This window comes from Trichechus manatus, unplaced genomic scaffold, assembly GCF_000243295.1.
Source record: "Trichechus manatus latirostris isolate Lorelei unplaced genomic scaffold, TriManLat1.0 scaffold00039, whole genome shotgun sequence".
NCBI classification, from domain to species: domain Eukaryota; kingdom Metazoa; phylum Chordata; class Mammalia; order Sirenia; family Trichechidae; genus Trichechus; species Trichechus manatus.
The window spans coordinates 1,647,553-1,669,467 of record NW_004443975.1 but is presented as its reverse complement, the minus strand read 5'-3'; the positions used below and the strand labels follow the sequence as shown (position 1 = coordinate 1,669,467).

The 21,915-nt window shown below is 39.3% G+C and overlaps 1 protein-coding gene across 1 annotated transcript in view; it reads right to left on the bottom strand.

The window, feature by feature from the left end:
* The window catches only part of FMN2 (formin 2), a 437,381-nt gene that overhangs the window by 239,146 nt on the left and 176,320 nt on the right, over window positions 1-21,915 (bottom strand). The window contains exon 8 of the mRNA XM_023730863.1: window positions 16,641-16,728. Coding sequence (XP_023586631.1) covers window positions 16,641-16,728 — 88 coding nt within the window. The remainder of the gene's footprint in view (window positions 1-16,640; window positions 16,729-21,915) is intronic.

The following is a 21,915-nucleotide window of genomic DNA, read 5'->3' as shown; positions in this document are numbered from 1 at the left end:
GCACACCTTTTCTTACTTTAAACCATGCAGTATCCCTTTATTCTGTTTGAACAACTGCCTCTTGACCCAGGTACAGATTCCTGATGAGCACAATTACCTGTTCTGGAATTCCCATTCTCCACAATGTCATCCATAATTTGTTAACGATCCACACAGTCAAGTGCCTTAGCATAGTCAATAAAACACAGGTAAACATCTTTCTGGTATTCTCTGCTTTCAGCCAGGATCCATCTGACATCAGCAATGATCTCCTTTGTTTCATGTCCTCTTCTGAATGCAGCTTGAATTTCTGGTGGTTCCCTGTCGATATACTTCTTCCCTAACTCTCAAATAATATTTCCAATTGTCTATTCAGTGCCTCTATTTGGATGTCTAACTGGTATCTCAGATTTAACATGTCTCAAATTGAACTCCTGATCTTCTTTTCTCAGACCTACTCTTTCTATACTTTTCTTCATCCCAGTAAATAGCAAATCCATTAATTCAGACCAAAAATCCTACAGTCTTCTCTTTTTTTCACAGTCTACATCCAATCCAATCTTGTTGCCTCTACCTTTATAACATATTCAGAATCCAAACACATCTCACCATCTCTACTGCTACTACTCTGGTCAGAGTCACCATCACCTTCCATCTGGATTCCCACACAGCCTCCTTACTAGTCCTCCTGCCTGTTTCCCTTGACACCTGTTTTACTTTCTTAGTGCTGCTATAACAAAAACACCACAAATAGGTGGATTTAATGAACAGAAATCTATTTTCTCACAGTTTAGGAGGCTAGAAGTCCAAATTTAGGGCACTGGCTCTAGGGGAAGGTTCTCTCTCTGTTGGCTCTAGGGGAAATCCTTGTCTCAGCTTCTCTAGCAGGTCATCCTTGAAGTTTCTGGGCTTGTAGACTGGTCTGCCGCTATTGTCTTCAGATAGTGTCTGTCTTCCCTGAGTTGTCTTCTTCTATGCCTAATCTGTTCTTTTACATCTCAAAAGTGATTGTCTTAAGACACACCTTACACTGATATGGCCTCATCAACATAACAAAGAAAACACTATTCTCAAATGGGATTACATTCAAACCAAACCCACTGCCACTGAGTCGATTCCAACTCATAATGACCATACAGGACAGAGTAGAACTGTCCCATATGGTTTCCAAGGGGCGGCTAGTGGATTCGAACTGTCAACCTTTTGGTTAGCAGCTCTTAATCACTGTGCCACCAGGGCTCCATCCAGGGGTATAGGGGTTAGAATTTACAACACATACATTTTGGGGGACACAATTCAACCCATAGTAACTCCTATCTTCTTTTTCCTACATAGGAGACAAGTAACTCTTGAGGACATAAATGAGAACAATCTTCTTCTTCCTACATCCTCTAATAGTATTCCATCTCTTTTGGAGTAAAATCCAAAGTCCTTAGAAAGTCAAGATGGCTCTACGTGACCTGCCTCCCTCCCCTTATTTACCAACCACATCTCAAACTTCTCTCCCCCTTGATCACTCCCCTCCAGGTGCATTCAGCAACTTGCTGTCCTTTAATATGCCAGGACATCATCACCTCAGGATCCTGCATGTGACTATTCATTCTCCCTGACATGTTCTTCCTTGGCTCCTTTCGTCCCACGCTTCAGATGTCACTTTCTCATTGAGTCTTTCCTTGACCCCTCCCTCACCTATCACTCTGGACTCTCTCATTTCCACTCCTTGTATTTGCTTATTTCTTCCACAACACTCATCACCATTTGTTATACTATGTATTTTACTTATTTCTTTTATACTTTCCCCCCACCTTTACTGAAATGTAAGCTCCATATGGGCATAGATTTTTCTAGGGTTTTTTTTTCATTTCTGTATACCAGGACAACGAATGGAGGTTGGCACAAAGTAGATGCTTGGAAAATATTTGAGTGAACGATTGATTAAATGCTGGAAAAAATAAAGGAAAGAAAACAGAAGGAATGGATGAATTGTGACTTCTCTCATGTAAAGGTCAATGCTGACATCTTCATTTGTGGTATGTATAGGGGTTACTGACTGCTAGTCTATATCTCAGTTTTTTCATCCCTAAAATGGGGAAAATCACATCACCTACCTCCTTGCAGGCCCAACACACAGCAACAACTATATGTGTTCATTATTATTATCAGCAATTGTGTATCTTTAAACTTGGACTCATACAATCTCAGAATTAAAAAGAACCATGCAGATAATCTAGCTTAACATCTCATTCAATTCAAAAATTCCCTTTACAACACCGTAATTCATAAGAAGACGATACTGTAGATTACAATGATAGAGGAGCCTCCTTCTGAATCCCACAATTTCCTTAAACAAATTTGCTATTATTCTACAGTGGCTCAAACAAGGGAAAAATCATTCCTATACAATGATGCACCGATAATTACTGGTGATTGAAATGCAAAAGTTGGAAACAAAGAAGAAAGATTGGTAGTTGGAAAATAACAGCCTTGGTGATAGAAACGACGCTGAAGATCTTATGATAGAATTTTTCAAGACCACAACTTCTTCACTGCAAATACCTTTTTTCAACAACATAAACAGCGATTATATATGTGGACCTCGCCAGATGGAACACACAAGAATCAAATCAACTACCTCTGTGGAAAGAAAGGATAGAAAAGCTCAATATCAGCAGTCAGAACACAGCCAGGGGCTGACTTCAGCATAGACCATCAATTGCTCATATGTAAGTTCAATCTGAAGCTGAAGAAAATTAGAACAAGTCCACAAGAGCCAAAGCATGACCCCGAGTATATCCCACCTAAATTTAGAGACTGTCTCAAGAATAGGTTTGATGCATTGACACTAATGACTGATGATCAGACGAGTTGTGGAATGACATCAAGGACATCATACATGAAGAAAGTAAGAGGTTATTAAAAAGACTGGGAAAAAAAAAGACCAAAATGGATTTCAAAAGAAACTCTGAAAGTTGTTCTTGAATGTCAAGTAGGTAAAGCAAAAGGAAGAAATGATGAAGTAAAAGAGCTGAACAGAAGATTTCAAAGGGCAGCTTGAGAAAACAAGGTAAAGCATTATAATGAAAGGTGCAAAGACCTAGAGATAGAAAACCAAAAGGGAAGAAGATGCTTGGCATTTCTCAAGCTGAAAGACCTGAAGAAAATAATCAAACTTCAAGTTGCAATAGTGAAGGATTGTATGGAGAAACTATTAAATGATGCAGGAAGCATCAAAAGAAGATGGAAGGAATACACAGAATCACTGTACCAAAAAGAATTGCTCGACATTCAACCATTTCAGGAGGTAGCATATGATCAAGAGCTGATGGTACTGAAGGAAGAGGTCCAAGCTGCACTGAAAGCACTGGTGAAAAACAAGGCTCCAGGAGTTGATGGAATACCAATTGAGATGTTTCAACCAAACAGTGCAGCACTGGAAGTCTTCAGTCATCTATGCCAAGAAATTTTGAAGACAAGTACCTGGCCAACCAACTAGAAGAGATCCATATTTGTGCTCATTCTAAAGAAAGGTGCTCCTACAGAATGCATAAATTATCAAACAATATCATTAATATCATACACAAGTAAAATTTTGTTGAAGATCATTCAAAAGCAGTTGCAGCTGTACATACCCAGGGAAATGCCAGAAATTCAAGCTGGATTCAGAAGAGGACATGGAACAAAGGAGATCATTGCTGATGTTAGATGGATCATGGCTGAAACCAGAAAATACCAGAAAGATGTTTATCTGTATTTTATTGACTATGCTAAGGCGTTTGACTGTGTGGATCGTTAACAAATTATGGATGACATTGTGGAGAATGGGAATTCCAGAACAGGTTAATTGTGCTCATCAGGAATCTGTACCTGGATCAAGAGGCAGTTGTTCAAACAGAACAAAGGGATACTGCATGGTTTAAAGTAAGGAAAGGTGTGCATCAGAATTGTATTCTTTCACCATACTTATGCAACCTGTATGCTGAACAAATAATCCGAGAAGCTGGACTATATGAAGAAGAACATGGCATCAGGATTGGAGGAAGACTCATTAACAACCTGCATTATGCAGATGACACAACCTTGCTTGCTGAAAGTGAAGAGGACTTGAAGCACTTACTGATGAAGATCAAAGACCACAGCCTTCTTTATGGATTACACTTCAACATAAAGAAAAGAAAAATACTCACAACTGGACCAATAAGCAACATCATGATAAACGGAAAAAAGATTGACATTGTCAAGGATTTCATTTTACTTGGATCCACAATCAACATCCAAGGAAGCAGCAGTCAAGAAATCAAATGATGTGTTACACTGGGCAAATCGGCTGCAAAAGATCTCTTTAAAGTGTTAAAAAGCAAAGATGTCACTCTAAGGACTAAGATGCACCTGACCCAAGCCATGGTATTTTCAATCACATGGTATGCATGTGAAAGCTGGACAATGAATAAGGAAGACTGAAGAAGAACTGATGCCTTTGAATTATTGTGTTGGTGAAAAATATGGAATATACCAGGGACTGCCAGAAGAACAAACAAATCTGTCTTGGAAGAAGTACAGCCAGAATGCTCATCAGAAGCGAGGATGGCAAGACTTCATCTCACATACTTTGTACATGTTTTATCAGGAAGGACCAGTCCCTGGAAAAAGACATCATGCTTGGTAGATCAGAGGGTCACTGAAAAAGAGAAAGACCCTCAATGAAATGGAATGACACAGTGATTGCAACAATGGACTCCAGCATAGTAATGATTGTGAGGATGGCACAGTACCGGGCAGTGTTTTGTTCTGTTGTACACAGGGTTGCTATGAGTTGGAACAGACTCAACAGCACCTAACAACAACAACATACAATGATTTGTATACTGGTGGCACAGTGGTTAACCATTCAGCTGCTAACTGAAAGGTTGGCAGTCCAAACCCACCAGCCGCTCCATGGGAGAAAGATGTGGCAGTCTGCTTCTATAAAGATTTCAGCCTTGGAAACCCTAAGGTGCAGTTCTACCCTGTCCTACAGAGTTGCTATGAGTCAGAATCAGCTAGATGGCATACAACAATATACGATCTACCATGGAAGTGTCAAAGTTCACACAGGGAACTGGAAATTGTGGTTTCTCATTGTAAATCTTTCTGTACTATTTCATTTTTTTTAATCGTGTATATAATAATTTGATTTAAATTGTTTAATTTTAAAATGTAGTTAGAGGTTGTCTTAGTTATCTAGTGCTGCTATAACAGAAATACCACAAGTGGATGGTTTTAACAAAGAGAAATTTTCTCCCTCACAGTTTAGGAGGCTGAAGTCTGAATTCAGGGTGCCAGCTCTAGGGGAAGGATTTCTCTCTGTCGGCTCTGGGGGAAAGTCCTTATTATCAGTCTTCCCTAGTTGAGAAGCTTCTCAGCACAGGGACCCTGGGTCTAGAGGACACACTATTCTTCTGGCTCGTTTCTTGGTGGTATGAGGTACCCACCTCTCTCTGCTAGCTTCTCTCCTTTATATCTCAAGAGATTGGCTTAAGACACAACTTTATCTTGTAGATTGAGTCCTGCCTCATTAACATAACTGCTGCTAATCCCATTTTATTAACATCATAGAGGTAGGATTTACAACACACAGGAAAAGCACATCAGATGACAAAATGGTGTACAATCACAAAATACTGGAATCCTAGCCTAGCCAAGTTGACAGATGTTTTTGCGGGACACAATTCAATCCATGACAGAGGTATTTGGCTTAAAAATGCTACTGGAGAAGTAGAGATCTTTTATTCATGTTTGGCCAGGAAGGAAGATGAAAGATAGCCATCAGCATGAAATATCATTACTGTAGTCATGCTAGAAGATAATATGTCATTACATAACTTTTGTGTTTTAGTTGTTTTATCTGATGTCTCAGCTCAGTACCTAGTAGGAATTGGACATTTGGGGCTCTATAAGGGAAAAGTAGAGAGACCTGGTCATTTTTCTCCTCACCTCCAGCACTCACAGATCTTCACTTCATCTGACTGGATAAAGCAAAAGCCAGGAAGCGTATGGAGAGCGGCCACTCTGGGGTGCCAGAGAGGCGCTTCTCAAAACACATAGAATTTTAAAGAAGTGAATTTTGAAATACAACCAAGATTCTAATTGCCAGAGGTTTCCTTTCACCCCAAATCATAGGGCCAAATCTCCATCTCTTCCAACGATTATTCAGTGTGAGTATGTCCGCAAAAACCACACCTTGAACACACAGTAATTCAAAGGCCAAAGTTGATGTGATTAGTTATGCACTCAACTAATGCTCTGTGCTCAAATTTAGGCTCCACCTCTACACAGTCCCCTTGTGATCTGGGCAATCCTGTCAACAATCTCCCAGTGATTGTGAAGAACAGATGCAGCATTATAGAGGGAATGCCCTGAGCCACAGTGGGGTATGTCTCCAGCCTTCACAGAGCTTACCTTCCCTAGTTGGGGAGGAGGGGGAAGAGAAATGAGGGAGGGGCAAAAATAAACACACAAACATGTAATATACATTTCAGACAGTAAATGCAATGAAGGAAAAGAATAATCATATTCAAAGCTCCCAGCTTCAGAATAACCCCCAAAGTATTGTGCTTCTTCTTTCCACAAAAGTATAATCAGAAAGTCCAACTGTGGAACAATGTCATAAAAATATAAGCTAAGTTCAACTCAAGTTTTTGCCTGAGCCTATAATTACACTTGAGACACTTATAATAATTCATTTTACCTTGATGTAATAATCTATGTGTGACCTAAAATGATTTACAAGATCCTTCTTTTTATAAGAAATTCTAAATACTGAACTTGTATTTTAAATTAAAACATATTATGATATTAAATTTCTGAAAGTAGGTTTTAATGAAAGTGTACCTTTTCTCCACTAAAAGGCTACAATTGATGAAAATGTTACACAGGGCTCACTGGAACCTACTTTCTTCTCAAATTTCTAATTCTAAGTGACTTTATATTTCAATGAAAACCATTCACTAAACCTCCCGACAGCATTTACTACATCTTTAATGTCTCAATAAATATAATAAACAAGTCTTAAAACTCCATATCCCATGTGAAGAAAACACTTAAAATAAATGTCAGAAAAGGGTATAAAGCAATTTCTAAGCGAGCCTTAGTATACTTGAGTTTCATAAAGAAACCAGACCCTCGAAAACCTACTGGGAAAAAAAAACAACATAGCCTACACTAACCCAATTTTTTGAAAATATTACAAAAATAAACAAATGATTACGGGTAAACTTTCATAAGGTAATTAATAGGCAAGTGAAAAAGTTTGTGTCTCTGAGAATGAAACCAGAAACTCTACAAAAAAGACCTGGAGTTTGTAACCTACACCTTGTTTCGTAGAAAATTTCGTAAGAAAAACATTATTCAGTGGCAGCCCAACAGGTAAAAGAACTGCTAAATGTATAGCAGTTCCTGGGATTCAGAAAAGGTATTTTCAGATTTTGTAAGTCTTCTTATACTTATAGCTAGAAACTTGTTTAACAACCAGGAAAAATAATACGTTGACATAATAGATGCAGTTGTCCATGTCTCTACTTGGATCCTACTCATGTCCCACACCAAGATTCATTTCACCAACAAAGCCAAACTCCTCCCCACCATTACCTTCGCATGCCACCCACTGCCAACAACTATGAATGTGGCTGACTCACACTGCAAAGAGACAATGCTTAAAAAAACACACAATGAGAGACCTCAGCCTTTCAAGTTTCCAAAACAAACTGCTCTCCTTGCACGTAAAACTTAGTCCAAGGATACAGCCATGCTCAACTTCTAAGAGCTGCTACTATAACTAAATAAGTCTCATGTTTATCTCCATTCAGAAAATGGAAATAAGTATAGCCCAGTACTAACAACATTCACCCAAAACTCGAACTACAGAACAATCGTAGTGATCTCAGATATGTTCCTCTTGAACTTTAAGCTCCCCTTTTCCTCTCCTATCTCATTCTCAGCTACTCCACCAGAAGAAATAGCTCCATGCATTCTGTTGTTGTTGTTGTTGTTAACTGTCATATGGTGGGCTCTGACTCGTGAGGGCCCCATGTACAACAGAATGAAATGCTGCCCAGTCCTGTGCCATCTTCATGATCTCCGACATGCTTGATTCTATTGTCGAGTGCTTCCAACCTAGGGAGCACATCTCCCAGCACTGTATTGGACAATATTCTGTTGTGGTCCATACAGTTTTCACTGGTTACTTTAAGGAAGTAGAGCGCCACATGTTTCTTCCTAGTCTGTCTTAGTCTGGAAGTTCTGCTAAAACCTGTCCACCATATGTAACCCTGCTGGTATTTAAGTATTGATGGCATAGCTTCCAGAACCATAGCCACACATAAGCTACCAGTACAACAAAATGACAGCCAGGTGGGTGGCCATGCACTCCACATCCTCCTTCATCCAATGGCAAAGGCCTGTAGCAAAACCTATCTAGTGTAATGAAAAGCAGAATATGATCTTTAAGTACTTTTTCATCACTGGTTGTCCAAGGATTCAAGTTTCAAGCATCTCCAAAACTTAAACTTAACGTGTGTATTTGTGTGTGTGTATGTGTGTGTGTGTTTACACAGGTAATGACTCATTTAACAGCCCTTTTTACTAATGAGGAAACTGAAGCATAGAGATATGAAATAACTTGTCCAAGTTTACTCAGCTGGCAAGCAGCAGAGCTGAGATTCAAATCCAAGCAGCTTGGCCCCAGAACCCATGCTCTTAATCATTTTTATACTACACTTAAAAGTAGAGGAAAAACCCAGGGAAGTACTGACATTAGGGAGGCACAAGGAAGAAAGAATATGCCAAGAGAATTGGTAAAAAAAAAATGAAGGTAAGCATTGCCAAGGACTTTACTAGGGTGGTATCTGTAGTTCTCTACATACTGTCTCTGAGCAATCAGTAACCTAGTTAAGAGGCTCAGTAAGTTCCATGTCCCATGCATCACAAGTGTTTTACAAGTAATCACAATCTGCTTTAATTAATTGATAGCGTTAGCCCAAATTGTTTTGTTTTGTTTTCTATAGGAATTTCATTTCTCTTTAGTGGCTCAATCAAGAACAAACTTCATTAATAATTTTCTTTAAATTACTTTTTTTCTCATTTCGCTCACAAATGTAAAAAAAATTCCACAACTTTATTTATTTAAGGAAGAGTCTATAAGCAAACAGGAATTTGTATAAAATGACACTTGAAACGATAAACGAAGTTGCTAAATTTGTATTTTCCAGTGTTTCAATAACTCCTAAGAACCAAACAACTGTTGGCCAAAAGTAGCATGTCCTTTTGCCAGTTTTCTTTCTGCAGATGTTGTATATTCTCATTTTATTGGATAACTAGGTCTTCATTCTGTAATAAGCTAATATGCTGCAAAGAGCACTGAATTAGGAGTCCAAGGAACTGAATGCCCATTATGGCTCTACTAAGGTGAAGCCCTAGACAGGCTTGATCTGTAAGCCTCAATTCCCTCCATTACAAAATGGAAATTAACCCCCATCCTATGGACCATTTTACACAGCCATCATAAACAGCAGTAGAGGGAAGGGGGTGGTGGGATGTAAAATTCAAATCACTATCCAATTCCATCTCTTAGGACACTAATAAAGAGATTTGATTAAGAAAGATCTTAGAATATGTAGCCTGTTTACCAACAGCAACTCTCTCGTTAGTACTTGCTGCCTGGGGGTATTTTCTTCCTAAACAATTATCAGGATAAGCCTTCTCAGCCTTGAGTCCCTGTGGAGGAGTTCAATGACAGACCATCAAGAGAACAACATGACACTGGTTCCAATGAGGGTCACAAATTAGTAGACTGAGATTTCACTTGGATGTCTGGTCTAAATCTGTAAGTGTATTTATTGTCCTTGTAAGGTACCTTTAAGGAGCTCTGGTGGCACAGTGGTTAAAGTGCCTGGCTGCTAACCAAGATGTTGGTGGTTCGAACTCACCAGCCACTCCTGGAAAGAAAGATGTGGCAGTCAGCTTCCGTAAAGATTTACAGCCTTGGAAACCCTATGGGGCAGTTCTGTCCTATAGGTTGCTATGGGGTGGAATTGATATGATGGCAGTGACTCTGGTTTTTTTTGAAGGTATCTTTAGCTATTGTCTGTGTGTGCGTGTGTGTGTGTTTGAAAGCAATCATAGGGCTTAGAGTCAAAAAAACAAAAATAACCATGATTTTACTGACTATATCAATTATATTTCTGGCAGAATACTGGGTAGGTTTAAATAATTATCTCATTTAATTTCAAGAAACATGATTTTAATAAATCATGCTTAAACAGAATAGAAATTTCAACAAGTAATCTAGCAGTTCATTTCTCATGGGCCCAAATACCAGCCAACATTAGTCATTGCAGAAATTAAAGACAAGAAAGAATCAATGCCATTAGTACTCTGGGCTGACCATCCCTGAAAGATAGCAAACTTATTTTTTATGGGTAAGATCATTAAATACATATTAGGTATCCCTTGTCACAATATCTAATTTATTTTAAAATACACTTGCAGAGGGAATGTACTATTATGTATAAGCCAGTTAAAGCTTCAACTATATGGCCAGTCAGTTGTTCTAATAATAAGAATCCACATTCTAAGGATGGCTTAACCAAACCAAACTAGTTGCTGTCGAGTCAATTCTGACTCATGGTGACTCCATGTGTGTCAAGAGTAGAACTGTGCTCAAATAGGGTTTTCAGTGGCTGATTTTTCGGAAGTAGACTGCCAGGCTTGTCTCCCAAGGTGCCTCTGGGTGGACCTGAATCACCAACCTTTCAGTTAGCAGCACAGTGCATTAACTGCTTATGCCACCCCACAACACCAGGAATAGTTAACCAGCATTATATAAAAAAGATCAGACTCCAGAGACAGCTACTGCAAGCTCCTCAGCTATCTGTATCTAAGATCAATACCTAAGGCTTTGCTAATTTGCATATTAATGTCTGAAATTAGCTTTCAATGGTGAAATTAAAGGTTTTCAAGATATGTCAAGATAGCTAAAGAAGTCAGACACTCCACCCCTTTACTTCCACAGAGACAGTATGAGTATCTAGGAAGGCTATGGCCCTGATCTTCTGGGAAGCTGCTGAAGGCTTGATCTCTAAATGGTCTTGGGTCCAGCCCCTGACTGAGGATGCTTTCTAGTTGCCTGAAAAGACCACAAGGGTAACAGATTCCTGTCTCTGTGATGTGTTCACATCTGTGTGGAGCAAACCCCTCAGACAAGACAGTGGTGAGAGCACCTATAAGGCAGAGAGTTAGACACCGTAAGTTTACAAAGCAGGTTTCTCAAAACTTTTTTTTCCCCCAGAGTAGAACTGCCCCATAGGGTTTCCAAGGCTGTAAAACTTTATGCAACCAGATGGCCACGTCTTACTCCTGTGGAGTGGCTGGTGGGTTCGAACCACGGACCTTTCAGTTTGCAGTCGAGCGCTTTAACCACTGTGCCACTAGGGTCCTTCGCTGGCTGATAAGTACTTATTTAATAGATGTCTGTGTATAGGGGAGAATTAGATCTGAAACGTGCTTTTATCTGGATCTGTTCGCAGGAGAGCCATACAACTGGTTTGCCTGGGAACTTCCCAAGTTATCCCGGCTATATTATTAACAGCCCCCTCTTTCATTCTCAAAAGTGTCCCAGGTTGGATGATACACTATGTGGATTCTTCCTAGTAGTGAGATTGTAGGGGATAAAGCTGAGCCTCATGAAACTAGAAATTATCTTGCAGCTACTATTATCTACCAAAATAGACCAAAGAACTGTGAATGCCACATTGATTCCTGATATATCATCCAAATCTTGTATTTAATCTATTTTCTCAAAACTCGACTACTACCACAAAGGTGGAGGATATGCATAATACCAATTTCCAGGGCTAACAAGCTAGATTATGTGAACTAATCATCCCACTGAAAACAACTAAAAATGCTGGATAAAATATATTTGTAACAGATCTTCTAGGCATCAAAGATGACAAACGAATAAGAAATTACCATTCTAAAACAGAAGAGAACTCAGAGAAATGAGTCAGCTCAAAATCTGCTTTTGCCCTGAAGGTATTTGCCTATCCCACCAAATCTGAACTTTCTATTGATAGCTTCATGGTACCAGGGTCCAAATATCAAAGCTAAGCACCCACCCAAAGTACAGATTCTAAAGAGAGACCTTCCCTACAATAAATTGGGACCCCAAAGAGCTATACTCTCCGGAAAACCAAGCCATGCAACAGAAAGGATCCCCTGCAGTTGAATTAAGGTGATCCTAAACCCACAGGAGCCCTGGTGGCACAGTGGTTAAGTGCTATGGCTGCTAACCAAAAAGGTCCACAGTTCGAATCCACCAGGTGTTCCTTGGAAACTCTATGGGGCAGTTCTGCTCTGTCCTGTAGGGTTGCTATGAGTCGAACTGACTCAATGGCAATGGGTTTGGTTTGGTTTTTGAAACCCACAGGAGCCCTGGTAGTGCAGTGGTTAAGCATTTGGCTGCTAACCAAGGGTTGCCTGCTAACCAAAAGCTCAGCAGTTCAAATCCACCAGCTGCTCCTTTGAAACTCTATGGGGCACTTCTACTCTATCCTTTAGGGGCACTATGAGTCGGAATCGACTTGACAACAACAGGCTTCATTTTGGTTTGGAAACCTACAGTAGTGGTGATTCAGTGGCAGAATTCTCATCTTCTATGTGGGAGAAGGGGTTCAATTACCAGCCAATGCACCTCGTGTACAGCCACCACCTCTCTGTCAGTGGAGGCTTGGGTGTTCCTACGGCTGAACAGGTTTCGGTGGAGCTTCCAGACTAAGATGAACTAGGAAGAAAAGCCTAGAGATCTACTTTCAAAAATCAGTGCCAATGAAAACTATATGGATCACAATGATCCAGTCAGCTGGCATTTCATTCCATTGTGCGTGGAGTCACCATAAGCAGGCGGCTGACTCAACAGCAGCTAACAATAAACCCATAGTACCCCCAGGTGCCTAGCAGAAACTATGGCAAATCCTCTCTGGAAGGTACCTTCATCCTAGACTTTAAATTATTCTAAACCATCCAGTGGGATTTTTCCACAGGTAGCGTACCAGTTTCACCCTCCCCATTGAAAATTTGCTACAAACTGCAGGATCATTTAGAAGTTACCAGACAGATTCACTACTGCATTCCTGCAGCTCTGGCCTTCGTTGTAACCTTTATACACACACAAAGATACACACAGAATTAATTATTTTGAGCAGCCTCTGTTATATTTGTCACACTAATAAAGTTAATCAAGAACCCGATCCCGTCTCTCCTCTCTGCCTTTTGACTGTATGTGAGTCACAGTGACGCCTTTTCACAGCTGCTGTTGGGGGAGATAGCCTGCACTCATTCCCCTTAGAATCTGAGCATGATGTGGTATTCAGTGGATATAGTGGTGTCTTAGTTATCTAGTGCTGCTATAACAGAAATACCACAAGTGGATGGCTTTAACAAACAGGAATTTATTCTCTCAAAGTCTAGGAGGCTAGAAGCCTGAATTCAGGGTGCCAGCTCCAGGGGAAGGCTTTCTGTCTCTGTCAGCTCTGGAGGAAGGTCCTTGTCATCAATCTTCCCCTGGCCTAGGAGCTTCTCAGCGAAGGTACCCTGGGTCCAAAGCACACGCTCTGCTCCTGGCACTACTTTCTTGGTGGTATGAGGTCCCCCATCCTCTGTGCTCTCTGCCCTCTTTTGTATCTCCAAAGAGATTGACTCAAGATACAATCTAATCTTGTAGATTGAATCCTGCCTCATTAACATAATGGCCTCTAATCCTGCCTCGTTAACATCATAGAGGATTTACAACACATAGGAAAAATCACATCAGATGACAAAATGGTGGACAATCACACAATACTGGGAATCTTGGCCTAGCCAAGTTGACACACATTCTGGGGGGACATAATTCAATCCATAACAGACCATGATGGGACCTCTGATACCTATTATCCAAACCTTATATGCTGGTATTCCTTTAACAAGGCACTTTACAATAGAAACAGTACAAAAAAAATTCCATTCCAGGCTTTTCTAGCATCATGACAAGGAGGAAGAGAAAGTAATTCCTATTGTTTCATACATTACATAAACTTAGTGTTAAGAGAGAGGAATGCTGTTGCAGGAAAGCACAATCTTTGAGAAACGGCTCAACTTAATAAAAACAGGGTCCATTATGAGACGCCTGGATGCAAGTCCAGTCTGTTCTACCAACGAGCTGCATGACCTTGAAAAAGAAACTTGACCACTAAAAGGTCTTAGTTTCCTCTTCTATAAAATGACACTGGAGGTTCGGATAAATTCTGTGGCCACTTCTACATCCAGAATCAATGATGTTTATGCTTCTGCAGACTTCTCAGTGGAGGCATATCCTGACAGAAGTTCAATTAATTTTAAAGGCCACAAGTGATTCACCCACGTAAATCATGATTCAAGAGAACACAGAGAGGCAGAAGACTTTATCCACCAAAAGGCACAACAGCTTGTTTTGGCTTTTACAGTGTCTGTTTTTTAGAAAACCGTGTGCAAGGTTTCAAAGAGATGCCAGTAATAACTTCAAATTCTAATAGGATAAAATTTATGCATAATTTTCTATGACCCCTTCAACTACTGACGTTCCTGCCATGTTATTGTTAGCGTTGCATGTTAAGCTAGCAAATTTTCAATGAACTCTCACTGGCTTTGCCGCAGACACAGATGTTAGGCGGACTCCTTTGTTCATAAGGTTCTCATTATTAACTCAAACTGAGTTGAATATTTGACTGAAAGAAAGGACCATATCATTATTTTCAGATTTCATTCTATGACTTAACTGGGCTACATCTGCCAGCTTCAGAAACACCAAGAACTTCTTGGCGCCAGCCTTGGCGTCCTCTTCTATGACTACTACCCTAAATGCTTCGGCTTGAGGAAGTCTCCTCACCATCAAAACAATTTAATAAAAACTTAAATTGTGATTAAGAGTTACTCATCAATTGACAGGGCATATCAAGCTTGTGCTATTTATGAATTATTCCACATAATATTTTAATCCTAACAAATAGAATCCACATTCATAACAGGGTAAGCCAGAAAACCAGCTAAATGTTTTCATGATTTATAAGGTCTGTGTTATACTTGGAACCATATTTCTGTAATAGGTAAACTGGCATTCCTTTGGATAATTTAATCTGCTTTAAATCTATTCTAAGGCTCTGGGCAGCTTCAGGGACATAGTGAATATAAATTTAATTCCTCTATTCACCTTTAGGCAGTATCTCGTAACATAAATGTGATAGGAGGATATGCTATAGGAATGCCTGCCAGTTGTAGGGTAGATTCACTTATTAAAATATTGACACTAAAGCCATTAAGAAATTGTTAAATATCACCCTAAATCCAAACACAGAAAATATTTTATAAGCCTGGCTAAAGACATAAGTTAAAACAACAACACAAAAGAAATACAAAAAGGTCATAATATTACTGCTTTCATGTGTCTGGATTACCAGTAATAACATGAAGTGGGTAAGGATAACGTGAAATCATCTTTGATGGTTATTAGAAAAAATAATTTTTCCATCTGTAGAAAAGCCAAAGGGTTTATATTACAGTTGTCTCAAATAATTAGAAGAGGGGCTGTTTTTCCCTTCTAAAAAGTTATATGTAATGAATTTGCTTAATGACTATTTCAGCACCTCATAATATCTTGGAATCAGGGCTTCCAACTGGTTTGTTCTGGTTCAAACCCCTGATGAGAAACTGCATTTCTAACAAGTTCCCAGGTGATGCTAACAGAGCAGTGGTTCTCAAAATTTATTATACATAAGAATCACCTAGGGATCTTGTTAAACTGTAGATTCTGATTCAGTATATCTGGAGTGGAAATTCAAACTCTCCATAGGGGTTCACCGAGAACTAACTAGTCTGAAGCCCTGCTTGGAACAGGAGAACTTACAGGGATACCCCACTTCCTGTTCAATGCAATAGCCCTTTAAGAACACTGATTTTTTGTGACAAATGATCATTCAATCTCTTGAAAAGTTTTTTATTTCTCCAGTTTACTATTTGACGTCTCTGATCATAAGAACATTCTTAAAATAACAATTGAAACATGCTTTCCTATAACTCCCCACACCAATTGAAGCTGATCTGATAGAAAATTTTAGATTCACTTCCTCTTCATCGTGTTAGCTCATCAAATACATTCAAGTCACAACATATTTTTCTCTCCTGTGAACTATTTTCTCCAGGTATTTTCAATGAGTCTCACGTAACATGATTAGAAGACACATGATATCCAGCTCTCACTAGTGTTTACCACTTACTCTTTAAATGTGGCATCCGGAAGTAATAATTCAGACGTGGTCTCACTAACATAGAGCACAGTGGGCCGAGTACTTCTTATGATATAAAAATCAAATATTTATTAACACTGCCTATATATGTCCAATGAGAATAAGGCACTTAAGAAGGTAGAGAAATAACAGAACTTTCAAAGTAATAGTAACTTTTCCAGCCACAATCATAGGTGAAAGATTAGAAGCACTTACAGGAAATATACTAAAACATACAGAAACTCTAAGTTTGAGATAATGTTACCACCAAACATCACATCCTGTAGTCCAAATTCTAGTATTCAAAAACTGAATTTTTATTTTTGTACTTACCATGTTGTATGTCTTTCATATCTAAATGAAGACTAGACATCAATATTCCAACTGCTTGTGATCTTTTGTTGCTTAGTAACTTGACAACCTGCTCGTGAAAAGAAAAGGGGGAAATAGTTTAAATTCCAGTGATATGTTTAACTACATGTTTTTTTAAATACTAAATGAAGAGCAAATCGATAGAAAAACTTTGTTTCATTATTTACACTATTAGAAACAGATTTTTTTTAATGAAACAAAGCTTTTTCATTTTATATCACGAATCTTCAAAATCTACCACTCGTCCCCCTCGTATTCACTCATAAGGAGCCTCAAAGTCATGCTCATTATTAGTGCTTCAACAGCCTGATCAATCAGCAAGTAAAATTTCTAATAGTTTAGGAAATTAGTCTGGTCTCTGTAAAATAAGCAATTACAAACTGATAATTGGGAACCTAAGATTTAAAAAGTTTTTGTTTTTTTTTTTTTTTTTAATGCAAACCCTTGAATTGCTGGTCAGCAAGTGAAGGGTAAAATAAAAGTATGCACATAGAGAATCTGTTAGATAAGATCAGTTTTACCACAAAATGTGCTTTTTTTTTGGATCTTTTAGAAAGCTCACCATTTTACTGGCAGTTCCCCTCATTCTGCACTTGGCCCACATTCTGTGGAGAACTTTCCAAGTAACACAGGGCTACAAGCACAAAATCCAACAAGGGCTGCATCAGCTCTATCTCAAATCTGCTCTCCAGAGAGTCCTGAAGAGTCAGTCCACACAACCCCACGAGAAGGTTTCCTAAAACAGTAGTAGGCACACTGCTATAGAAGAGACGTGTTTAAAATATGTTTTGCAGACTGTAACGCACCACCAATAAATCCCGCTCATGAAACTATCATCCCAGGTCCTGATCATGTGAAAGGCAGCAAATTCTATTTACTTTCAGTGTTTTGTTTTAACTCTGCTTAGACAAACACTGGAGGAAAAGGAAAGAAACAGTTATGGTCAAATTACCAGAAGGGACAGCTGCCTTCGCAGCGATCACAAGTGTTGACCATTGTCTTCCTTTTGGTTTAAGTTGGGTCAATCAGGAAACTAATAAAATAATCTCGCCCAGCTGTCACACAGCGACACAGAGTAAAACAATATTCGTAATAGTAATACTAGCATTCCTGGTTCACCCGCAGGAATGGGGTTGGGGAACAAAACAAAACACTATCAGAAAGACCAACCACAAAGGGCTCCACAGCCATTTGTGAAAACCTCTCGCGGTAAAGCAACAATACCTCACAAGAGGCCGAGCTTTCTCAAAGATTCCTGCTTATGTTGGAAAAAACCTACATATAAATTTTTATTCTAAATTGGCTTTTTGAATGCTTTATTAAATTTCACCTAGAAAATTTAGCTTAAATCTTGAAAACCTGTACACGAGTATTTCTATAAATAGCATTATCCCCCTCAGAGATGAAATATATATATATAACAACATAAAAGTAGAGGCCATGCACCCTTTCCTAAAAAAAAAGTTCCTAAACTCAGATAAATACAATCTGGATCCCATTCATGCTACTCTGCTGAAATTGCTTTTACTAAAGTTCCCTATGATCTCTGGCGCCTAAATCCAAGGGGTACATTGGCACCCATACGTCATTTGACCTTCCTGAGGTGTTTGCCATGCCCATCACTCCCTTAGAGAAACTCTCTACTCCAGGGCTCCAGCCAGTCCTTTTTGAAGCTTAGATTTATTATGATTTCACTTTAAATACTAGTATATCCCAGACTTCTGTTCTCAGTATCTTACTCTCTTCACTCTATGACCTCTGATTTCTTTTCTTCTACAGATGTACATACCCACGCTGTGTTCTTATAACTGTGTATTTAACTTGGCAGTATTCAACTTTCCTAACAGATATCACCACTTAAATTACCCACCTAAATCTCCACTTGACATGTCAAAAACCAAACATTATAATTTCTCCCCAAAACCTCCAGTCAGCTTCTCATTTAGTCCATACGTTGTGATAATGCTACTACCGTCCCCCATCCACCTGTCAAAGTTATACATCTAGAGATCAATCTAGACTCCTACTCCTCCATCACCTGCTTACTCAGGTCTGTTAGCAACAGGGCTTCTAATCCGTTCAGTTCAAACCCCTGCTGAGAATTTGCATTTCTAACAAGTTTCCAGGTGATGTTAATGCTGCTGGTTAGGGACCAATTCTGAGAACCACTAGTAGAGCAGTAGTTCTCAAATTTTATTGTACATAAGAATCACCTGGGGATCTTGTTAAACTGTAGACTAATTCAGTATATCTGGGGTGGAAATGCAAATTCTCAGCAGGGGGCTGAACCAGAACGAACTGGTTAGAAGCCCTGGTTAGCAAGTCCTGTCAATTGTGACTCCTCTATATCTTTGCAATCCAAACCTCCCCCCAACACTATTGTCATTATTTAGTTCTCTGTTACATACTGCATATGTCAGTGCAATAGATTCCTAACTGGCCTCCCAAAATCGAATCCAGTGATTCTCAAAGTGTGTTCCCCAGACCAGCAGTCATCATCATCATCATCATCACCTGCGAACTTATTAAAAATAGAAATTCTCAGGCTCTACCACAAACCTACTAATCGAATATCTGAGGGTAGGAAGCATCAATCTGTATTTTAAAACAAAACCCTCCAGGTGATTCTAGAACACGGATGAGCCTTATCCCTTCTTATCCATTCTCCAAATTCATGTCAAAACAGCCTCTAAAAATGACGATAGCATGCCACCCCCATGCTTTTTAAAACCGAGTGGCTCATATTTAAAGGTTAGTCTTCTAAAAGTTCATACAGCTCATTCCTAAAACTTGCTTTCTCTATTATAATCGAAATGCACTTGACTACCAACTGTATTTTACATTTAAATCCCTAGGATTATAGGCAAGAATGATAATTGTTCATCATCCTTCCAGAAGACATGCATTCAGGAGAGGACAGGTGTCTAAAGAATGGACTCTACAGTTCCCTAGAGTAGCTCCTTTGTGGTATGAAACGCAGTCATTATTCGTCGTTTTTTTCAACATCCTGGGTAACAAGAGCATGAAGCTATCAAACTAGAACATTCTTAGAATTAAGTGACCACAATGGAAAGGAAAAGAGAAGGCTGTTCTAAATAACGTCAGAACACTTGGCTGAAAAGAGAAAAATGCAGAATTACCAATTTGACATTTACAGAATTAGAACATATAACTAGAAAAAAGGGTTATTTTGAATCTACTGAAAGTCACATCAGATTCTGCGAATTCTCTTAATGAAGTTACCTTAGACTTCCCAGGGAGGCAGGACTATATAGGGCCCATGAACATGGACTCTGTAGAATAAAGCATACTTTCTCAAACTTTAAGGGCATACGGATCATGTGGGATCATTTTAAATTGCAGATGCTGGTTCCTAGGTCTGGGGAGGGGCTGAGGTTCTTCATTTCTAACCAGCTTCCAGGTGATGCAAGTGCTTCTGCTTCGCAGATCACAGCGGTCTACAGTGCTGCTACTTGGGCTCTGTGTATCCTGGAAGTTACTCACTCTAAAGCCTCAGTATCCTCATCTCAGAACTGATAATAACAGCATTAACTTCAAACAGCTGTAGTAGATATTCAGACTGATACACAATGTGCCTAGCCATATACTGCATTTTTGTGCAAATAATGCACACCTTCTGCATGTTTGCTGGCTGTACCCTCTCCCTGCAAGCTATTTTCAGAAGCACGCTATGCTAATTTTTTTTACAGCAACATGTGGAAGAGGACTGACATGGTGGTGCTTGTGAGGGGGACTCGCAGGGGAAGGGCGCAGCTGGCAAACAAACACAGAAAGCATGCATTATTTGCGTAAAAATACGTAGCGTGTTTACTGCAATAAATGAGTTGTAAGAAGTTAAATACTTAGGAAAGCATTTTAAATGTCTTGTCAAAAATAAAATGTTTGACAACTTTAGTCATAAATTGATTCACTCAGGCCATTGAGATATAAACTCATATATTACTAAGGAAGAAAACTGATAAATGAATTACTGAGTTTAAGATCTACAAAAGAATTAGCGATTTACTGACCCTTCCTTCCCCGTGTAATTTCCTAAACAATTCAGACCCTCATTAGCTCAGAGTAGTTTTCTAGTTGTCACAAATGATTTCTCCATTTAAATTCCCTTCCTTGGATTTCCACAGGACCAATGACATATCTGCTTCGACCAGGTGCCATATGTGGCCATGGACAAGAACAAAACCAAGATGTCTTTAAATGTGGTCCAAATTGCTGGTTGCACCAAACCAAAAACCAAACCCATTGCCTTTGAGTCGATTCCGACTCATAGCGACCCTACAGGACAGAGCAGAACTGCCCCATGGGTGTGCTATAATCTGTCTTCCTAGCTAGCAATGGACATAATAGCTACTAATGGGCCCAAAGTAAAGCATGTGCCTTAGGGGAAAATGACTGCTCTCTGAAGAAACCCAGAACTCTGCTAAGCTACCTTAGTGGGGGAAGGGGGAAGGGATGCTCCTGATGCCAATAAATCTAGACTAGCCATCAGGAGTTTGTCACTCACCCTGAACAGGGGCAATGAATAATATCCATTGCCTGTAAGGGGCCTTCCACTTTTATTACCCCTTTTACCTTTTAATACTTCTTTCCTCTGCTTGGAGCCCTGGTGGTGCAGTGGTTAAGAGCTTGGCTGCTAACCAAAAGGCTGGCAGTTCAAATCCACCAGCCACTCATTGGAAACCCTATGGGGCAGTTCTACTCTGTCCTATAAGTTCACTATGAGTCGGAATACGACTTGACAGCAATGGTTTTGGTTTTGATTTTGGAATTAACATTAACTAATTTTTAGTCTGAATGTTGCAGAAGGATTGCAGCATCAAGACGATATGTCCTTAGTCTATCCACTGTCTATATTTTTCATTTCTTCATTTAATTTGTCAACTAAGCAAGTACCGGTAACCCATGGTAGAAGTATGATGATAGAAGCAGCATGGATAACAGTGATATATTCACACAGATTTAGTTGTATATAGGCCATTAAATATTAATTTATTTTTCTGCTTTACTCTGCACCCCCATTAACTGGCTGACTGTACATAAAAACTTCTAACAATGGGAACTTCGTGACAGTGTACATAAATTAAATTAATCGGTACTCCAAAAATTTAAGATTAACCACAACTTTCACTATAAACACTAAAAACAGGCACTTTTCACCAACTGGAGTTTTGCTTTCTTTCTCAACTTCAACCACCACTCTGCAAAAATGTGCGAT